This window comes from Coregonus lavaretus (genome assembly GCF_964263955.1).
Source record: "Coregonus lavaretus genome assembly, chromosome: 19".
Lineage (NCBI taxonomy): Eukaryota > Metazoa > Chordata > Actinopteri > Salmoniformes > Salmonidae > Coregonus > Coregonus lavaretus.
In genome coordinates this window covers 19,202,418-19,225,911 of record NC_140006.1, presented here as the reverse complement: position 1 = coordinate 19,225,911, position 23,494 = coordinate 19,202,418, and the positions used below count along the sequence as shown (strand labels likewise).

General features: G+C 42.9%; 1 protein-coding gene across 1 annotated transcript; it reads left to right on the top strand.

The window, feature by feature from the left end:
* Nucleotides 1–13,928: 13,928 nt before the first annotated feature.
* Nucleotides 13,929–21,171, top strand: LOC311146482 (microtubule-associated protein RP/EB family member 2-like). Its single transcript, XM_084182989.1, has 7 exons — nucleotides 13,929–14,172; nucleotides 16,056–16,183; nucleotides 16,823–16,968; nucleotides 17,236–17,455; nucleotides 18,166–18,323; nucleotides 18,767–18,925; nucleotides 19,225–21,171. Exons 1-7 carry the CDS (start codon nucleotides 14,051–14,053, stop codon nucleotides 19,309–19,311), a joined length of 1,020 nt encoding a protein of 339 aa, XP_084039115.1. The 5' UTR covers nucleotides 13,929–14,050; the 3' UTR covers nucleotides 19,312–21,171.
* Nucleotides 21,172–23,494: the final 2,323 nt, after the last annotated feature.

Sequence of the window (23,494 nt, the reverse complement as noted above, 5' to 3'; positions counted from 1 at the left end):
CAAAGAAAAGGCCTTTGACTAATAATTTCAGCCAAGGTAATCTTAAATGCTAATGTATTTTATGCTTTCTTGCTCTCATTGCTTTGCCTGCTCTGTCCTCTGTTTCTGATCCCCTGCTCTTGCTTGACATGCCACTTCATCGTCTGTCTTCCTCCTCTCTAGGTAGGACTTGAGTGCCTTCCCCCTGCTGATGAAAAAGTATCTCAGCACCCAGAACCAAATAATGTCTGCAACGTGACTATTAGCTGTGTTGCTTTCCTACAAGCAGTGGTCCAACCAGTTGTTGGGTCCAACACAAATTATTCCTCTTGACATTCACTTTCATTGTTTGTTTTATGACTGCCTGCACAGACAGTGCTACACAAGCTGTGATTATATATACCTGAGTACCTCAATGGCCTGTTTCCCAGACACAGATTAAGCCTAAAGACTGAAAAGGACTAAAAAGCATTCTTAATGGAGATTATCCATTGAGCTTAATCTGTGTCTGGGAAACCGGTATTAAGAGTACACACTTTTGCCAATGACATATTATGATTGATCAATATCTGAGAGATTTTCTCTGCCACTTTATATAATTGCAGTGTGCTAAGGGAAATGCTAAGGGGAATCTGAACTCCTGAAATTTGTATTTATTTCAAACAAATCAAGGAGCTCAGTATGCAGGCCATTCATTGCAGTCCAGCACAGTCAATGCAGAATTATGAAATACGCTCTTTGACTAAATTCTCATGCAAGTATGCTTAACCTACACATTTTTCTTTTAGGGTCCATGACCCCCAACCCATCCAAAAAAAATTAAAATAAAAAATGCACTTGTCTCTTCCTACTACCACTGACTTTGCTGATAACTACTTTGTTGAGGGAAAATGTACTTGCTACGATTGTGACGTGTGTTGTCTCACTTAGCTATCTTAAGATGAATGCACTAATGTAAGTCGCTTTAGATAAGAGGGCCTGCTAAATGACTTAAAATGTAAATGTAAAATGTTTAATGGAAATGGTTTGTAGATAAGAGCCCAACCTCTAATGAGCTATGAACCTTAAGTCTCGCAAACACTTGTGGGAATGTCTCATTGGTTTGTTTGAAATGTTCTGATGTGATATTTAATTAGTTGACCAAGTCACCTCAGGTGAATGATTTCTTTTTGGCCTGAAACCAAGTTCCATAGAAGCTTCAAAACATAGAGTCCTATTAAATATGGCTGAAGGCCCTTTGGCCCTAGACCACAGCGTCTCAGAAAAAAATTATTTATGGTTAGAAAAATCTATATGGTATTCCTAGCCTCACAAGATACATTTAAACAAACACATGAAACTTGTTTGGCTTTAGAGCTTAATTTAGCAAATGTTGAAACTATATATACTTGCACATTTGTAGCTAAAACTCTCTTGGAGTCTTGCGAAAGGTGCAAGAATGTAAAACTTGGATATCGAAAACCAAGCAAAAGCTTGTAAAAACGAGGTTCAACTATGACGTTCATTGCAAGTCTCAGCCACCAGAGACATAACCTGATTTCAGCACTGCTGTGCTGACTGCTGCTAGGGTTTAACACATGAATGGCACCACAATGGTACAGTTCTAATCAATTCTGCAATTCAGTTGCAGCCAGCAAGGTGGCCCAGACAGCTGATGCTGCTAAGCAGCTGCTGAAAATGCATGTTGAGATCTGAAATTTAAAATTCAACTTGGTATTTTTGCTTTATAGTATGATTTCTGCAGTCATTATGTTTATATGGAGAACACCTATGTGCTAAATCATAATACTTCCATGCAATCTCTTTGGAATTTTTTTTATTTATGTTTTCCTTCAGCGCATGTGTGTACTGACTGAATATTTCTTCACAGAGTACACTTCACTTCTGCACAGAGTACACTGTGTTCAAGTTTACCAAGAATAAATGTATTTTATATACACTACCAGTCAAAAGTTTGGACACACCTACTCATTCAAGGGTTCTAAAATATTTTTACTATTTTTTACATTGTAGAATAATAGTGAAGACATCAAAACTATGAAATAACACATATGGAATCATGTAGTAACCAAAGAAGTGTTAAAGAAATGAAAATATATTTTCTATCTGAGATTCTTCAAATAGCCACCATTTGCCTTTATGACAGCCTTGCACACTCTTGACATTCTCTCAACCAGCTTCACCTGGAATGCTTTTCCATCAGTCTTGAAGTAGTTCCCACATATGCTGAGCACTTGTTGGCTGCTTTTCCTTCACTCTGCCGTCTGACTCATCCCAAACCATCTCAATTGGGTTGAGGTTGGGGGATTGTGGAGGCCAGGTCATCTGATGCAGCACTCCATCACTCTCCTTCTTGGTAAAATAGCCCTTACACAGCCTGGAGGTGTGTTGGGTCACTGTCCTGTTGAAAAACTAATGATAGTCCCACTAAGCCCAAACCAGATGGGATGGCGTATCGCTGCAGAACGCTGTGGTAGCCATGCTGGTGTGCCTTGAATTCTAAATAAATCACACAGTGTCACCAGCAAAGCACCATCACACCTCCTCCTCCATGCTTTACGGTGGGAACCACACATGCGAAGATCATCCGTTCACCCACACCGCGTCTCACAAAGACACTGCGGTTGGAACCAAAAATCTCCAATTTAGACTCCAGACCATAGGACACATTTCCACCGGTCTAATGTCCATTACTCGTGTTTCTTGGCCCAAGCAGGTCTCTTCTTGGTGTCCTATAGTAGTGGTTTCTTTGCAGCAATTCGACCATGAAGGCCTGATTCACACAGTCCCATCTGAACAGTTATTGTTGAGATGTGTCTGTTACTTGAACACTGTGAAGCATTTATTTGGGCTGCAATTTCTGAGGCTGGTAACTCAAATGAACTTATCCTCTGCAGCAGAGTTAACTTTGGGTCTTCCATTCCTGTTGCGGTCCTCATGAGAGCCAGTTTCATCATAGCACTTGATGGTTTTTGCGACTGCACTTGAAGAAACGTTCAAAGTTCTTGAAATGTTCCGTATTGACTGACCTTCATGTCTTAAAGTAATGATGGACTGTCGTCGTCTCTTTGCTTATTTGAGCTGTTCTTGCCATAATATGGACTTGGTATTTTACCAAATAGGGCTTCTGTATACCCCCCCTACCATGTCACAACACAACTGATTGTCTCAAACACATTAAGAAGGAAAGAAATTCCACAAATTCACTTTTAAGAAGACACCTGTTAATTGAAATGCATTCCATGTGACTACCTCATGAAGCTGGTTGAGACAATGCCAAGAGTGTGCAAAGCTGTCATGAATGCAAAGGGTGGCTATTTGAAGAATCTCAAATATAAAATATATTTAGATTAGTTTAACACTTTTTTGGTTACTACATCATTTCATATGTGTTATTGTATAATTTTGATGTCTTCACTATTATTCTACAATGTAGAAAATAGTAAAAATAAAGAAAAACCCTGGAATGAGTAGGTGTGTCCAAACTTTTGACTGGTACTGTACAGTCGTGGTCAAAAGTTTTGAGAATGACACAAATACTAATTTTCACAAAGTCTGCTGCCTCAGTTTTGATGATGGCAATTTGCATATACTCCAGAATGTCATGAAGAGTGATCAGATGAATTGCAATTAATTGCAAAGTCCCTCTTTGCCATGAAAATGAACTTAATTCCCAAAAAACATTTCCACTGCATTTCAGCCCTGCCACAAAAAGACCAGCTGCCATCATGTCAGTGATTCTCTCGTTAACACAGGTGAGAGTGTTGACGAGGACAAGGCTGGAGATCACTCTGTCATGCTGATTGAGTTAGAATAACAGACTGGAAGCTTTAAAAGGAGGGTGGTGCTTGAAATCATTGTTCTTCCTCTGTTAACCATGGTTACCTGCAAGGAAACACGTGCCGTCATCATTGCTTTGCACAAAAAGGGCTTCACAGGCAAGGATATTGCTGCTAGTAAGATTGCACCTAAATCAACCATTTATCAGATCATCAAGAACTTAAAGGAGAGAGGTTCAATTGTTGTGAAGAAGGCGTCAGGGCACCCAAGAAAGTCCAGCAAGCGCCAGGACCATCTCCTAAAGTTGATTCAGCTGCGGGATCGGGGCACTACCAGTGCAGAGCTTGCTCAGGAATGGCAGCAGGCAGGTGTGAGTGCATCTGCACGCACAGTGAGGCGAAGACTTTTGGAGGATGGCCTGGTGTCAATAAGGGCAGCAAAGAAGCCACTTCTATCCAGGAAAAACATCAGGGACAGACTGATATTCTGCATAAGGTACAGGGATTGGACTGGGGTAAAGTCATTTTCTCTGATGAATCCCCTTTCCGATTGTTTGGGGCATCCGGAAAACACCTTGACCGGAGAAGACAAGGTGAGCGCTACCATCAGTCCTGTGTCATACCAACAGTAAAGCATCCTGAGACCATTCATGTGTGGGGTTGCTTCTCAGCCAAGGGAATGTGCTCAATCACAATTTTGCCTAAGAACACAGCCATGAATAAAGAATGGTACCAACCATCCTCCGAGAGCAACTTCGTTTTTCTGGATTTTTTTTTTGTTATTCTGTCTCTCACTGTTCAAATAAACCTACCATTAAAATTATAGACTGATCATTTCTTTGTCAGTGGGCAAACGTACAAAATCAGCAGGGGATCAAATACTTTTTTCCCTCACTGTATACACTGAAACAGTGACTGAGTTTATCAGGAAGTGTATAGGTGATGTTGTGCCCACTGTGACTATTAAAACCTACCCTAACCAGAAACCGTAGATAGACGGCAACATTCACGCAAATCTGAAAGCGCGAACCACCGCATTCAACCATGGCAAGGTGACTGGGAATATGGCAGAATACAAACAGTGTAGCTACTCACTCCGCAAGGCAATTAAACTGGCAAAACATAGAGACAAAGTGGAGTCGCAATTCAACGGCTCAGACACGAGACGTATGTGGCAGGGTCTACAGACAATCACAGACTACACAAAGAAAACCAGCCAAGTCGCCGACACCGACATCTCGCTTCCAGACAAGCTAAACACCTTCTTCGCCCGCTTTGAGGATAACACAGCGCCACTAATGAGGCCCACTACCAAGGACTGTGGCCTCTCCTTCTCCATGGCCGACGTGATTAAGACATTTAAGCATGTTAACCCCCGCAAGGCTGCCGGCCCAGACAGCATCCCTAGCCGCGTCCTCAGACCATGCGCAGACCTGCTGGCTGGTGTGTTCATGGACATATTCAATCTCTCCCTTTCCCAGTCTGCTGTTCCCACATGCTTCAAGAGGGCCACCATTGTTCCTGTACCCAAGAAAGCAAAGGTAACTTAACTAAATGACAATCGCCCTGTAGCACTCACCTCTGTCATCATGAAGTGCTTTGAGAGACTAGTCAAGGATCATATCACCTGTCACCCTAGACCCACTTCAATTTGCTTACCGCCCCAATAGATCCACAGACGATGCAATTGCCATCACACTGCACACTGCCCTATCCCATCTGGACAAGAGGAATACCTATGTAAGAATGCTGTTAATTGACTATAGCTCAGCATTCAACACCATAGTAGCCTCCAAGCTCATCATTAAGCTCGAGGCCCTGGGTCTGAACCCCGCCCTGTGTAACTGGGTCCTGGACTTCCTGACGGGCCGCCCCCAGGTGGTGAAGGTAGGAAACAACATCTCCACTTCGCTGATCCTTAACACTGGGGCCCCACAAGGGTGCGTGCTCAGCCCCCTCCTGTACTCCCTGTTCACCCATGACTGCGTGGCCAAGCACGCCTCCAACTCAATCATCAAGTTTGCAGACGACACAACAGTAGTAGGTTTGATTACCAACAATGACGAGACCGCCTACAGGGAGGAGATGAGGGCTCTGGGAGTGTGGTGCCAGGAAAATAACCTCTCACTCAACATCAACAAAACAAGGGAGATGATCGTGGACTTCAGGAAACAGCAGAGGGTGCACCCCCTATCCACATCGACGGGACCGCAGTGGAGAAGGTGGAAAGCTTCAAGTTCCTTGGCGTACACATCACCGACAAACTGAAATGGTCCACCCACGCAGACAGTGTGGTGAAGAAGGCGCAACAGAGCCTCTTCAAACTCAGGAGTCTGTAGAAATGTGGCTTATCACCTAAAACCCTCACAAACTTTTACAGATGCACAATTGAGAGCATCCTGTCGAGCTGTATCACCATCTGGTACAGCAACTGCACCGCCCACAACCGCAGGGCTCTCCAGAGGGTGGTGCGGTCTGCCGAACGCATTACCGGGGGCAAGCTACCCGCCCTTCAAGACACATACAGCACCCGATGTCACAGGAAGGCCAAAAAGATCATCAAGGACATCAACCACCCGAGCCACTGCCTGTTCACCCCGCTATCATCCAGAAGGCGAGGTCAGTACAGGTGCATCAAAGCTGGGACCGAGAGAATGAAAAACAGCTTCTATCTCAAGGCCATCAGACTGTTAAATAGCCATCACTAGCACATTAGAGGCTGCTGCTGCCTATTGAAATCACTGGCCACTTTTTAAGAAATGGAACACTAGTCACTTTAATAATGTTTACATATCTTCTCATCTCATATGCACTACTCATCTCATATGTATATACTGCATTCTTCTGTATCTTAGTCCATGCCGCTCTGTCATTGCTTGTTCATATACAGTGGGGAAAAAAAGTATTTAGTCAGCCACCAATTGTGCAAGTTCTCCCACTTAAAAAGATGAGAGAGGCCTGTAATTTCCATCATAGGTACACGTCAACTATGACAGACAAAATGAGGAAAAAAAATCCAGAAAATCACATTGTAGGATTTTTAATGAATTTATTTGCAAATTATGGTGGAAAATAAGTATTTGGTCAAAAACAAAAGTTTCTCAATACTTTGTTATATACCCTTTGTTGGCAATGACACAGGTCAAACGTTTTCTGTAAGTCTTCACAAGGTTTTCACACACTGTTGCTGGTATTTTGGCCAATTCCTCCATAAAGATCTCCTCTAGAGCAGTGATGTTTTGGGGCTGTCGCTGGGCAACACGGACTTTCAACTCCCTCCAAAGATTTTCTATGGGGTTGAGATCTGGAGACTGGCTAGGCCACTCCAGGACCTTGAAATGCTTCTTACGAAGCCACTCCTTCGTTGCCCGGGCGGTGTGTTTGGGATCATTGTCATGCTGAAAGACCCAGCCACGTTTCATCTTCAATGCCCTTGCTGATGGAAGGAAGTTTTCACTCAAAATCTCACGATACATGGCCCCATTCATTCTTTCCTTTACACGGATCAGTCGTCCTGGTCCCTTTGCAGAAATACAGCCCCAAAGCATGATGTTTCCACCCCCATGCGTCACAGTAGGCATGGTGTTCTTTGGATGCAACTCAGCATTCTTTGTCCTCCAAACACGACGAGTTGAGTTTTTACCAAAAAGTTATATTTTGGTTTCATCTGACCATATGACATTCTCCCAATCCTCTTCTGGATCATCCAAATGCACTCTAGCAAACTTCAGACGGGCCTGGACATGTACTGGCTTAAGCAGGGGGACACGTCTAGCACTGCAGGATTTGAGTCCCTGGCGGCGTAGTGTGTTACTGATGGTAGGCTTTGTTACTTTGGTCCCAGCTCTCTGCAGGTCATTCACTAGGTCCCCCTGTGTGGTTCTGGGATTTTTGCTCACCATTCTTGTGATAATTTTGACCCCACGGGGTGAGATCTTGCGTGGAGCCCCAGATCGAGGAAGATTATCAGTGGTCTTGTATGTCTTCCATTTCCTAATAATTGCTCCCACAGTTGATTTCTTCAAACCAAGCTGCTTACCTATTGCAGATTCAGTCTTCCCAGCCTGGTGCAGGTCTACAATTTTGTTTCTGGTGTCCTTTGACAGCTCTTTGGTCTTGGCCATAGTGGAGTTTGGAGTGTGACTGTTTGAGGTTGTGGACAGGTGTCTTTTATACTGATAACAAGTTCAAACAGGTGCCATTAATACAGGTAACGAGTGGAGGACAGAGGAGCCTCTTAAAGAAGAAGTTACAGGTCTATGAGAGCCAGAAATCTTGCTTGTTTGTAGGTGACCAAATACTTATTTTCCACCATAATTTGCAAATAAATTCATAAAAAATCCTACAATGTGATTTTCTGGATTTTTTTTCCTCAATTTGTCTGTCATAGTTGACGTTTACCTATGATGAAAATTACAGGCCTCTCTCATCTTTTTAAGTGGGAGAACTTGCACAATTGGTGGCTGACTAAATACTTTTTTTTCCCACTGTATGTATATATTCTTAAATCCCATTCCTTACTTTTTTGTGTGTATTGGGTATATGTTGTGAAATTGTTAGATATTACTGCACTGTCGGAGCTAGAAGCACAAGCATTTCGCTACACCCGCTATAACATCTGCTAAACACGTGTATGTGACAAATAAAATTTGATTTGATTTGAAGCGTGATTCATCGCTCCAGAGAACGCACTGCTCCAGAGTCCAATGGCAGTGAGCTTTACCAGCTGACGCTTGGCATTGCGCATGGTGATCTTAGGTCATGGAAACCCATTTCATGAAGCTTCCGACTAACATTTATTGTGCTGACGTTGCTTCCAGACGCGATTTGGAATTCGGTAGTGAGTGTTGCAACCGAGGACAGGCGATTTGTACGCGCTACGTGCTTCAGCACTCGGCTGTGCCGTTCTGTGAGCTTGTGTGGCCTACCACTTCGCGGCTGAGCCGTTTTTGCTGTCATGGAGATTCAGGGAGTGCAGGCCTTTGTTCTAGCCCAGCACTAACACCTGAGGGTGTGGCAGGGTGGTGGTTAGAGAGGTGGACCATTAATCTGAGTGTTGGCGGTTGGAATGTCTGACACTAGGATAATCTGTCGGGATTCACAGGAATCAGTCAACCGGCAACCAGAGGTTACTGGCATCACTTTCTCAGGTACAACCAACAACCATTTTGCCCTTGGGCAAGGCAGGTCTTAAACCCACCCGGCCTAACCAGGTGCTGCCATTCAGCTGACCCTTTGCTGCTCCCAGCCTGCCATGTGGCGTGTCAGTGGGGCCAGTGCAGCCCTCTATGTACAGTCTATTCAGACCCCTTTAAATTGTTTTTTTCCCCTCATCAATCTACACACAATACCCCATAATGTTTGCAAATGTATTACAAATAAAAGACTGAAATGTCACATTTACATACACTACCGTTCAAAAGTTTGGGGTCACTTACAAATGTCCTTGTTTTTGAAAGAAAAGCAATTTTTCTGTCCATTAAAATAACAAAAAAATTATCAGATATGCAGTGTAGACATTGTTAATGTTGTAAATGACTATTGTAGCTGGAAACAGCTGATTTTTTATGGAATATCTACATAGGCGTACAGAGGCCCATTATCAGCAACCATCAGTCCTGTGTTCCAATGGCACGTTGTGTTTGCTAATCCAAGTTTATCATTTTAAATGGCTTATTCATTATTAGAAAACCCTTTTGCAATTATGTTAGCACAGCTGAAAACTGTTGTGCTGATTTAAAGAAGCAATAAAACTGGCCTTCTTGAGACTAGTTGAGTATCTGGAGCATCAGCAATTGTGGGTTCAATTACAGGCTCAAAATGGCCAAAAACAAAGAACTTTCTTCTGAAACTCGTCAGTCTATTTTTGTTCTGAGAAATGAAGGCTATTCCATGCGAGAAATTGCCAAGAAACTGAAGATCTCGTACAACGCTGTGTACTACTCCCTTCACAGAACAGCGCAAACTGGCTCTAACCAGAATAGAAAGAGGAGTGGGAGGCCCCGGTGCACAACTGAGCAAGAGGACAAATACATTAGAGAGTCTAGTTTGAGAAACAGGCGCCTCACAGGTCCTCAACTGGCAGCTTCATTAAATAGTACCCGCTAAACACCAGTTTCAACGTCAACAGTGAAGAGGCGACTCCGGGATGCTGACCTTCTAGGCAGAGTTGCAAAGAAAAAGCCATATCTCAGACTGGCCAATAAAAAGAAAAGATGAAGATGGGCAGTTTGAGATATGGCTTTCTCTTTGCAACTCTGCAAAACAAGGACATTTCTAAGTGACCCCAAACTTTTGAAAGGTAGTGTAAGTATTCAGGTACTTTACTCAGTACTTTGTTGAAGCACCTTTGGCAGCGATTACAGCCTCCGGTCTTCTTGGGTATGACGCTACAGGCTTGGCACACCTGTATTTGGGGAGTTTCTCCCATTCTTCTCTGTAGATCCTCTCAAGCTCTGTCAGGTTGGATGGGGAGCGTCGCTGCACAGCTATTTTCAGGTCTCTCCAGAGATGTTAGATCGGGTTCAAGTCCGGGCTCTGGCTGGGCCACTCAAGGACATTCAGAAACTTGTCCTGAAGCCACTCCTGTGTTGTCCTGGCTGTGTGCTTTGAGTCGTTGTCCTGTTGGAAGGTGAACCTTCGCCCCAGTCTGAGGAGCAGGTTTTCATCAAGGTTCTCTCTGTGCTTTGCTCCGTTAATCTTGCCCTAGATCCTGACTAGTCTCCCAGTCCCTGCCGCTGAAAAACATCCCCACAGCATGATTCTGCCATCACCATGCTTCACCGTAGGGATGGTGCCAGGTTTCCTCCAGACATGACGCTTGGCATTCAGGCAAAGAGTTCAATCTTGGTTTCATCAGACCAGAGAATCTTGTTTCTCATGGTCTGAGAGTCCTTTAGGTGCCTTTTGGCAAACTCCAAGCGGGCTGTCATGTTGCTTTTACTGAGGAGTGGCTTACGTCTGGCCATAAAGGCCTGATTGGTGGAGTGCTGCAGAGATGGTTGTCCTTCTGGAAGGTTCGCCCATCTCCACAGAGGAACTCTAGAGCTCTGTCAGAGTGACCATCAGGTTCTTGGTCACCTCCCTGACCAAGGCCCTTCTCCCCCGATTGCTCAGTTTGGCCGGGTCTGAATACTTATGTAAATAAGGTTTTTCTGTTTTTTTATTTTTAATACATTTGCTAAAATTTCTAAAAACCTGTTTTCACTTTGTCATTATGGGGTATTGTGTGTAGATTGATGAAAACATTAATTTAGTCTATTTTAGAATAAGGCTGTAACGTAACAAAATGTGGAAAATGTGAAGGGGTCTGAATACTTTCCAAATGCACTGTATGGCTTTGGTTGTGGTGGGTACTGACTCAGCAAAAATACAAGTTTCTGGTGTTATTCTACACTGAGTATACAAAACATTAAGACCACCTGCTCTTTCCATGATGACATAGACGGACCAGGTGAATCCAGGTGAAAGCTATGATCCCTTATTGATGTCACTTGTTAAATCCACTTCAATCAGTGTAGATGAGTGGGATGAGACCGGATTTTTAAGCCTTGAGACAATTGAGACATGGATTGTGTATGTGTGCCATTCAGAGGGTGAATGGGCAAGACAAAATATTTAAGTGCCTTTGAACGGGGTATGGTAGTAGTTGCCAGGTGCACCAGATTGTGTCAAGAACTGCAACACTGCTGGGTTTTTCATGCTCAACATTTTCCCGTGTGTATCAAGAATGTTCCACCACTCAATGGACATCTAGCCAACTTGACATAACTGTGGGAAGCATTGGAGTCAACATGGGCCAGCATCCCTGTGGAACGCTTTCGACACCTTGTAGAATCCATGCCCCGACGAATTGAGGGGGGGTTCGCAAATCAATGTTAGGAAGGTGTTCCTAATATTTGCTATACTCAGTGGATAGGCAAATTGTTAAATTAATTAATACATTAAATTAGATAGTTTATTAGTCACATGAACAGGGTCGTAGATGTGATTGTAGGGTACAGTGAAATTCTTAAGCTCCAACAGTGCAGGTCAAAGAGTGAATAAATCAATAAAAAATAATATATACATATTTAAAGCTGTAACAATGTTAAATGTCTATTGGGGGGTGGGGGCAGGATAAATGTTCAGCAACCTAGTGGTGGCTATTCAGCAGCCGGATGGTCTGGGGGTAGAAGCTATTGGCCAGTCTGCCAGTTTTTGCCATGATGCTCCAGTACTGCCCACGTCTGAGGGATGGAAGCGGGGAAAACAGGCTGTGGCTCGGTGGCTGAGGTCCCTGATGCCTTCCTGCGACACCTGGTGTTGTAGGTGTCCTGGAGGGCAGGCAGTGTGCACCCAATGGTACCACCTTCTGTTAGAGTCTTGCGGTCAGCGGCGTTGGAGTTGCTGTACCAGATTGTGATACAGCCCGACAGTATGCTCTTGATGGTGCTCCTGTAGAACACTGAGGGCCCTCTGGGACAGGCCAAATTTATTCAGCCTCCTGAGGTCGCTGTCGTGCCTTCTTCACCACAGTGTCGTGTGGTTTGACCATTTCAGCTCACTGAAGATGTGTACGCAGAGGAACTTAACGTTTTTGACCGTCTCCATGGTGGCCCAGTTGATGAGGATGGGGGCGTGCCCAGCCTGGTTCCTCCTGAAGTCCACAATCAGCTCCTTCGTTTTGCTGACATGGAGGGAGAGGTTGTTTACCTGGCACCATGCCGTCAGAGTGCCTACCTCCACTCTGTAGGCCTTCAAGTCGTTGTTGGTAATCAGGCCTACTACTGTTGCGTCGTCAGCGAACTTGATTATGGATTTGGAACTGTGTGAGGCCACACAGTCGTGGGAATACAGTCAGCGGCAATCCTGTGGGTGAAAACAACTTGTTGATGAAAGAGGTCGAAGGAGAATGGCAAGAAACGTGCAAGCCAACAGGCGGGCCACAAACAGACAAATAACGGTGCAGTACAACAGTCGTGTGCAGAACGGCATCTCAGAACGCACAACTTGTCGATCCTTGTCACGGATGGGCTATTGCAGCAGACGACTTGACCGGGTTCCTCTCCTATCAGCTAAAAACAAGAAGAAGCGGCTCCAGTGGGCATGTGATCACCAACACTGGACAATTGAGGAGTGGAAAAACATTGCCTGGAACATGACAGCGAGTTCAGTTTACTTGAGTGGCCTGCGCAGTTCCCAGACCTCAACCCAATAGAGCATCTTTTGGATGAGATGGAAAGGGCTGTTTGCAGCATGATTGTACAGCCGTCCAATCTGCAGCAACTGCGTGATGCCATCGCATCAGCATGGACCAACACCCCTGTGGAACGTTTCCGACATCTTGTAGAATGCCCCGAAAAATTCAGGCTATATGGAGGCAAAGGGGGTCCGACACAGGACTTGATCGGTGTACCTTGATGGGTGTACCTAATAAACTGTATATTCTGATTCAACTAATCAAATAATTCCCAGTAGTTGAATCCGTGTTTGTGCTCCCCATAGCTCTCCAGGACCAGGGTTGGTGACCTTATTGTATGATGAGCATCAAAGGCTTTTTTTCTGCTACACTACACTAGACTATAGCTAGTTATGATTGCAGCACAGCACTTTAGAAGGCAATAATTTAAAGCCATCACTGGAAGAGGATTTTCAGTGCAAAATGAATTGAACTGCTTACCGGTATGTAAAAGAAAAATTAACATTTCATGACTTGATAATAGTCCTGTTCTTGAAGGGCAGCATGTTTTGTTGCATTAGGCTCCATTTGGTTTCATTATGGAGAGTAGAGTTCCAATTCAGAATTGGTCCAATATGTCCCGGTCATAGATTGAATATGATTCTTTCTGCATTTCAACAATAAACCAACCACCTGTGACCTTTTATTATTTTAATGTCAATGAAATCCAACATTCAGTATAATTTCCCCTAGCTCAAATACCGGAGAGAAGCACAATAGATGCATAATCTTATAATTTAGGCTTGTCATTTAAATAAATATCTACACGTAGGCCAGCTATTGCTATTGAAGCAGAGACACGAAATAAAGAAAACATTTCGCGTGTGTATGAGTGAGAAAGTAGCAATATGCTATGTCCCTTCGTGTTCTATTAGTGGAATTCGCCGTCCACTGTCCAAGAAGCGCGCCCCCATCACCAGTCACGTGGTTGGTTAGTGTCCGCTGACGTCACCAGAGCCAGATTTGTGAAGAATAAGCAGACAGGAGAACAAGCCCGAGGTGCGGCACTTTATATCGCGTCGTCCTTTCATAGAGAGAGAACAGATAATCTGTTCAATATTTTAGAGACCCAATGCCTGGTCCCACCCAAGCACTGTCCCCAAATGGAGAGAATAACAACGACATCATCCCAACGGACGGATCCAACTGCATTCCTTACAGAAAAAATACAGTGCGAGGAGAGCGCGCCTACAGGTAAATCCGTGCAAATGCCGCATTTGGCGTGGCTTCATAGCAAGGCTTTGAGCAATAATAAGGTTGCTGCAAAACTCTGAATATTTGTTTCACGAGCATTGGATGTTTTCCACGCCATCTGCTCGATCCTTTTCAATTCTGTTACAATGTATCAGCTCGTGCAATACATTGGATGTATTCCCTTTTGGTGACTGTTTCTTGACCATGGCGTAAATCGTATTGAATAGGCCCCTGCAAGTTCACAATTATGCCAAAGCGAAATCGGTGACATTTAAACATAAAATAACACACATTGTGTGGCCAGTTGGAAATGGGACCGTTGTGGAAGAAACTAGCAGGTTAGCTTGATTCATTGTCAAATACACAGTTACTCTCTTGACTATAATTGCAATAGCTGCTAGAATATTCTTGCTGGCCATACGCTACCTAATCGTGTGTTCTGGGAAAAGGGGCACGGTTAATGTCTTAGCTCTTCCGTTTATTTTATGACATGGTTTTAAACCCAGTCTGTTCACATTATAAACTCTTCTGTTTGGGTCAAGTACAGCCAATGAGCTAACAAAGCTAGCAGTACATCTGCTTTGTTGACACGAGAACGGCTGTCCGATTTTCTGTCTCCCCGAATCTATCAGTGCACAATCAATGAAAAGGATAGTTGGAAACCGAACCTCCAGTCCACATTTTGTCCGTTTTTGCCATTCATGTTTAGGGTTTAACTGTTAGGATGTTGATTATGCGCTTGATGTAATTGTAGCCTAACGTTAGCTGTTACCATCATCTTATCAAATGGAAATGCTTGTTCGTAGCATTATGGCCAGCCCTGTGACAAGCGATGTAAGCTCATTAGTTGAATGTTTGTATTTTGAATGGTGGAGCAATAGATACTAGTAGACATGTGTCTCCTATGTCCTAAACACCAGGCCCGTTATTTTTGCGGATACCCATTTGAGAATATGAAATGTTGCAACAACAATTCGGGTCTTACATTTTGACATGATGTGTGCTCCCATCATTAGAATAAAAGTATTCCAAATACCAAAGCTGTGAAAAACTTTATTTTTTGCTGAACTTTACAAGGCTACACTTAAAGACAAGTTTTGCATTTACTGTGAAGGGTGATCAACAGTTTCAAACATTATACTATTCATGCCATTTGTTTGCAGTGTGAGAGCTTACACCACTTTTATGTCACTTTGCTTTGTTGATGTTTCTGAAGATAACATCTCAACTCACAGCCAGCTTCATTATGAAAATGACCGTTTTTAGCTTATTCCCATCCAATGTGCTCCTCCTTATCCCATATAGATTTTGTGCTACACCCATACTCAAACTCCTGTTATGAGTGTATTTACATGATTGTTTACAAGAGTCGATAGTGTGTATACATTTCAGCTAAGTTGGGCATCTCAATCTTATAGCCGCATTACTAACATGTTATTACATTACTGGACCTAACATGGGATATGCATAGAGATCAATTGTAATAGATGTTATTAAGCAATTTGACAGTGGGAATTGGTTGGAATGAAAATCAGCATACACACTGATCTCACAGAATTGGATTTGAGACCAGTGTGCCTTTATTTCGTAGCTCTGGTTATAGGCCTAGGTTTACTGGCTCGCTGTCGAGTTTCCCCTTGATGGTTTGTATTGTTGTTATCTGCCTTGCTTCATCTTTGCGACCGCATCACTTTATATTTAATGTTAGTAGTTGAAAATGATATGGTGGCTTTTATCTGTTGGTCAACAATTGTGTGTACAGAATATGTTGGCTAACCATTCTGTAAAAGAGATTACAAAAAAATCCTTATTTTGAGATGGTAATGTTTTGGAGAAAGTGAAATGTAACTGACTGAGAGGTGGCTTTTTAAAATCTTTTGCAGTTGGGGGATGGCGGTCAACGTATATTCTACCTCAATAACCCAGGAGACTATGAGCAGGCATGACATCACTGCCTGGGTTAACGATCTTCTCGGTCTGAACTACACTAAAGTGGAGCAGCTCTCCTCAGGTAAGAATAATTACCCTGTTAACCTTGCTGCAAACTGTTCTTCCTCCCAGACCGAAGGACCTCATTATGGGCTAAAGATATAGGCCTAGCATAGGAAGGGAGATGCAGAATGATACTGTAGGTATTGGAAGGGAGAGCGATGTCCATGCTTTTCCTCTGTTCCACACTAAGCTTCTGCTAATTACCAGGTAATAGGTATAGTCAAATGTATAGTCAAAGAAACCTGGTCTAAACCTAACCCTGCTCCTAACCTATCCTTGCTCTGACAGAGAAGACATACAGTGCTATTAATACAACTAGTTTGCGCACTTGCTGTGGCTACCATGCCATGGCTGCCCCAAGTTATCCAATATCTCCTGAACCACACACAGTCATGTAGCAAGGTGTGCTAATGGTACTATTTTGAGGTTAAAGCTGCTTGTCACTTCCAGCACTGTCAAGTCTGTTGTGTCTGGTCCGCTGTAGGTAGTGTTGTGCACAGGTTGGCTAATGGCAGTGCTGTGAGACATTTCGATCAAGCGTATGCCTGAAAAATATCATTTGTTCGTTATCATTAGTTTCGAACCTGTATCAGAAGAGAAACAAATTGTAGTTTTGTGTCACATCTTCTGACGTGGTTTTATTTTCATTCACTTGTAGGAGCGGCCTACTGCCAGTTCATGGATTTGCTCTTCCCTGGCTGCGTCAGTCTTAAGAAGGTTAAGTTCCAGGCTAAATTCGAGCATGAGTACATTCACAACTTCAAGCTGCTGCAGGCCTCCTTCAAGAGAATGAATGTGGACAAGGTGAGAGAATGAGGCTGAGTGAGTAGTGTCCTGACGGGACCTACTGTAGCTACTAATAACAGTTTACCATTAGATAGGGCTTTTCTTTAGTTACTATGGCTAGCCTAGGCTATATTTGATTGAACACACACAAACACACTCACACTCACTTTGCTCCTAAAATATATTTTTTTATGAATGTGTCATATCACGTGAAGTGCAGATTATAAAACAAGTACCCCAATTCTTTGTTCTTGATAAATTGTTTTCCTCTTCTCCTCTATAAAGATTATTCCTGTGGAAAAGCTGGTGAAAGCTAGATTTCAGGACAACCTTGACTTCATCCAGTGGTTCAAGAGGTTCTTTGACGCCAACTACGACGGTAAAGATTACGACCCACTTCAGGCCAGACAGGGTCAGGATGCCATCCCCCCACCTGACCCCGGTGAGCAGATCTTCAACCTGCCTAAGAAGTCTCAACACCACGCAGCCAGCTCCCCCACTGCAGGTAAGAATACCAGCCGCCTGAGGGGTATAACACAAAGCAGGATCAATGAGTTAGCCAGTTAATTTGCCTAAATACTCTGAAATAACAGTTTACTTTTTTAGAAAGATAAGCTTGAAATGGGCATGGTCTAATTAACTTGACAACCAAAAACAAAGTGTAGCTTTCTTAATAAACCAGAAAATGAGTAGTTCATTCTGGTTGCTTATGCAAGTTAGCTGGCCAGGAGTTTTGAACAAGGTGGTACTGATGAGTAATAATAATAATAATAATATGCCATTTAGCAGACGCTTTTATCCAAAGCGACTTACAATCATGTGTGCATACATTTTTACGTATGGGTGGTCCCGGGGATCGAACCCACTACCCTGGCGTTACAAGCGCCATGCTCTACCAATTGAGCTACAGAGGACCACAGTAAGGTGGGGGGGGGGTGCCTGTAGTGGGGCTCTGCTCCCCCTTGGACTCAGGTGTTCAAAAAAGCAAAAAGCTCTAAATGCCATTTCCTGCAATCTTGAGCCTTAAATTATAACAAATAAAGTAAAAAATAGTTTATATAGTGGCGCAGCCAGTCCACAAGGTGGTGCAGCGCCCCTCTTACATTCATTTGGAAGAACTCTGCATTGATTCTATTTTGTAGTATACCCCTTTGGACAGCAGACATTGTTTATGTAGATTAGGAAACTGACTGACTAACCTATATTTGTGTTCAGGAGCCACCAGGGCGAGCGCAACAACCCCGAAACAAAACCCTTGCAGCCCCCATCCGTCCTCCAGACCCTCTTCAGCCAAAAGAATCCCAGTTGCAACGACAACTCTGGCCAAAGGAGAGCGGGAACTGGAAGCACAGGTCACATTGCTTAATGACCAGGTATAAAGCCACTACTACAGCATCATAACAATTTAATATATATAAGTTACTACAACAACGTCATTACAACTTAATATATCTAAGTTGGACTCACTGGTAAGATTTGTAAGAATTTGTAATGTTTTTGGCAGAACCAAAATGACAAGTAATTACAAATTGCCTTGAATGATAATTACATAATCCTGATCTTACAAGGATTAGATTACTGTTGAACCCTAAACATGAAAAGGATCCAAGAAACAAGTAATTGGGGATCAGAGGAGCAGCAGTGTATAACAGCAATATTTTTATGATGGAGCATATGTGACCATTTGGATTTGATTGGACAACTGGAAAATCATTAATACTGCAAAATCAGTTTACACACAGACAAATTTGTGGTGTAAAGTCAAATAACAAGAGATGATAGGAATATCAATTTGTCTGTCTCATTTTGTGTACAGGTGAACACATTAAAACTTGCACTGGAGGGGGTGGAGAAGGAGAGGGATTTTTACTTTGGAAAGCTGCGGGAGGTGGAAGTGCTGGCACAGGAGCAGGGTCAGGAGAGCGCACAGTTCGTGGAGAGGCTAATGGAGATCCTGTACTCTGCAGACGAACAGGTCAATTGGCTGTTATTGATTGGCTCTTCAGTGATCATTCATAGGAATTTCCCAAAGGCGATTGGGTGTGGGTTGTTGTAGTGCAACATTTGTTTTAGATTCTAGAATGTTGGTACTGGTTTGAATAGTAAATGTTTTGCTACTTGTTCTTTTCTGGGGAGATATTTTCTTTGTAATCACAGGCCTTTGTTTGATTAATCGATCAATTGATTTAGGTTACCTAATGCTATTAATTACTTGAAAAGATCTATGGTGGCTGTAGCCCTAACATTTTGCTATGACTGCTTGTGTCCCCTTAGGAAGGTGCAGGAGAGGGGGAGGGAGAGGATGTGGACCCAGGGGTCCATGAAGAGGAGGTTCCTGATGATCAGCAGGATGAGTACTGACTGCCATCCCTCCCTGTCCCCACCACCATGCCCTTTTGCTTTGTGAGAACTTTGTTACAGGTTAGATATTTTTGTTTCTTTTATATTTAATTTTTTCCCTCATGGTTTATTTCTTTTTGGTTTTCCTGAAGACTGAGCACATGAAGCAACCTCATGAAAAGGAGCACGACCCTTTTTTTTTTTTTTTTTGATATCCCTCCGCTGTTCTGCATTCTGTGTGTTTTGTTGACTGTCGGTGAAATGCTGTGGGCAGGTTGCTGTTATTACATACCGCCACATGCAGAAAAGCTCAGACCATCACAGAATTTTCCAAGGGCAGTGAAAAAGGGTGAAAATATAAGTCATTCAAAATTCTCGATTTTATTAAATGGTAGTATGGAGTAGACAGATATTGTTTTTATCTGACGTGTTACGTATGTTGCCAGCCTCGGTCGGTCCCATGATCCATCCATTATGTACGTTGTTTCAAAGTTAATGTTTATTTTAAAACTTGTACATATCAACCATATTAATCATGAGAACGCAATAAGCAAAAGCCCTGAAGGGCCGGTAGTAGCTCCTATTTAACCTTCCTCCATATGTTGCACTGACATTTTACTCTGGAATGGACAATCTGTCCATAGATTCTCACAATTCACACAATTACAAATTAATTGCAAAAACAATATTTATTAAAAGCTAAGAAGACTTGATATTGCCTCTACGCGAAGGGAGGCAGTACAGTCCATGAGAATCATGAATGAAAAGTAGTAGTAAGTTAGTTAGTTAGACCAATTATGACTAGTATGTGACTATCTTCAGAAATTCAAAGAATTTTGATAATCAGTGTGTACTCAAAAATGCCTTATTTGGTGCTACAGTGACAGAAACAAGGTTGATTCATCAGTATGGCTTCATCATAAGAGAAGGGAGAACATTTTAGTGTAGACTAGTATGATCACAATAAAACATTTTTTTAACTTCAAGAGCAACTAGCCACCGTCGTATTCTATGGAAGTCGGGTATATTTCAGATGTTTTCATATGATTTTTGAACCACAGGTCTTAGGGAAAGTTGTGAGTCAGTTCACTGAGTAATTTGACATACTATATTCCAAGTACGTATATTGTATACCCTTTCTTAATGTTGCATTTATTCTTATTGAACTCGGCAGTGCACCATAATGCTTTAGTCGTATATTGTGTAAATGAAAAGGAATGTAAACATGTACTGTCAATAATTATAAATAGATCATGTTTTTTCTTCTGATGTCCCACTCATTATGCATTCCCCAAAATGTGTTGCATGTTTGCATTTTATTTGTGAATAACTTGACCTGCTTTTTACATATTTAATAAAAAAACAACTATGTTAAGTGAGCTGTGTTTTGTATGTTGAACTTGCTATTTAAAACTGTTGAGATTTGGATGGATTTCCTGTAATAAAACCTTTCACCTTTTCAGTCAAAGGGAGTGTTTCATTACGTTGTCTTATCCATCAAATAACCAACCTTTATTATTATTATTCACTGCGACAGTAGATTGGAATGTGAACTGTTCATTTAGATTTGGCAGTGGTCACCAGTGATGAAATGGCTACCTGCTGGATAAAGAGAATGAATCCTGATGTCACGTCTACTCCCACTCCGGCGCTCGACGTCGCCAGTCTACTAACCACCGGTCCTGGCAACCAATCCTTACGCACTCCTGCGTCTCATCATCAGTCACACCTGGACTTCATTACTCCCTGATTACTTACCCTTTATATAGCAGTCTTTTGTTATCAGTTATCAGGCAGTATTGGTTATGTTTCCTTGTCAGACGTTTCTCTTGTTTTGTATCGTTCTATGTTCATTAATATTAAACTCACTAACTGCATTTGCTTCCTGACTCCCTGCGTCGATGTTACACCTGAGCTTTGATGCAGGAATCAATCAAGAGGTATTGATGCCCAAAACATGCTCTGGCTACCTGTGTGTTTACTGAAGGAACTGACTCCATTTTGGTTGAAAGAGTATCATATTTCTAGTGCTCCTGTTCCTGTCTATTGCATCGAAATAAATGTAGGGCACTGTAGAGTAGACTGAACCAATGAATCCTCTAACATTTGTCATTTTAGAACCAAGTTATCAGCCGCAGACTCAGAGGCCAGACGGTAGATAAATATCCTCTTGCTTTTCACTTGCTAAGTATTTAAACATCAATAAATCAACAAATATACTGAACAAAAATATAAACGCAACATGCAACAATTTCAACGATTTTACTGAGTTACAGTTCATATATGGAAATCAGTCCATTTTAAATTAATTCATTAGGCACTAATCTATGGATTTACATGACCCCACCATCACCATGGGGCACGCTGTTCACGCTGTTGACAAACCTGTCGCCCGCATGACACCATACACGTGGTCTGAGGTTGTGAGGCCGGTTGGACATACTGCAGTGTTTCCTCTGGAAAATGTATTCTACAGACACCCGACAAGGCCCAAATCCCTGTCATTCGCATGACAAAGAGATGGAGATATCGTGGACGTAGGTCGGGGTGCCTTGTAAGGATCCGACGGCGAGCGAGTAATCTGCCTCTTCCATCAGTCCTATTAGCCAACGTACAATCATTGGAAAACAAAATGGACAACCTAAGATCAAGGATATCCTACCAACGGGACATTAAAAACTGTAATATCTTATGTTTCACGAGTCGTGGCTGAACGACGACATGGATAACATACAGCTGGCGGGATATACGCTAGATTGGCAGGATAGAACGGCTGACTCCGGTAAGACAAGGGGTGGAGGTCTGTGTATATTTGTAAACAACAGCTGGTGCACGAAATCTAATACTAAGGAAGTCTTGAGGTTTTGCTCGCCTGAGGTAGAGTATCTCATGATAAGCTGTAGACCACACTATTTATCAAGAGAGTTTTCAAATATATTTTTCGTAGCTGTTTATTTACCACCACAAACCGATGCTGGCACTAGGATTGCACTCAATGAGCTATATAAAGCCATAAGCAAACAGGAAAACACTCGTCCAGAGGCAGCGCTCCTAGTGGCCAGGGACTTTAATGCAGGAAAACTTAAATCCGTTCTACCTCATTTCTACTAGCATGTTAAATGTGCAACCAGAGGGAAAAAAACTAGACCACCTTTACTCCACACACAGAGACGCATACAAAGCTCTCCCTCGCCCTCCATTTGGCAAATCTGACCATAATTCTATCCTCCTGATTCCTGCTTATAAGCAAAAACTAAAGCAGGAAGCACCAGTAACTCGGTTAATAAGGAAGTGGTCAGATGACGCAGATGCTAAGCTACAGGGCTGTTTTGCTAGCACAGACTGGAATATGTCCTGGGATTCTTCCGATGGCATTGAGGAGTACATCACATCACGTAACTGGCTTCATCAATAAGTGCATTGATGACATCGTCCCCACAGTGACTGTACGTACATACCCCAACCAGAAGCCATGGATTACAGGCAACATCGGCACTGAGCTAAAGGGTAGAGCTGCCCCTTTCAAGGAGCAAGACTCAAACCCGGACGCTTACAAGAAATCCCACTATGCCCTACGACAAACCATCAAACAGGCAAAGAGTCAATACAGGACTAAGATTGAATCGTACTACACCGGCTCCGACGCTCGTCGGATGTGTCAGGGCTTGCAAACTATTACAGACTACAAAGGAAAGCACAGCCGCGAGCTGCCCAGTGACACGAGCCTACCAGACGAGCTAAATTACTTCTATGCTCGCTTCGAGGCAAGCAACACTGAAGCATGCATGAGAGCGTCAGTTGTTCCGTGTGACTATGTGATCACGCTCTCCGTAGCCGATGTGAGTAAGACTTTTAAGCAGGTCAACATTCATAAGGCCGCAGGGCCAGACGGATTATCAGGACGTGTACTCTGACCATGCGCTGACCAACTTGCAAGTGTCTTCACTGACATTTTCAACATGTCCCTGACTGAGTCTGTAATACCAACATGTTTCAAGCAGACCACCATAGTCCCTGTGCCAAAGAACACTAAGATAACCTGCCTAAATGACTACCGACCCATAGCACTCACATATGTAGCCATGAAGTGCTTTGAAAGGCTGGTCATGGCTCACATCAATACCATTATCCCAGAAACCCTAGACCCACTCCAATTTGCATACCGCCCCAACAGATCCACAGATGATGCAATCTCTATTGCACT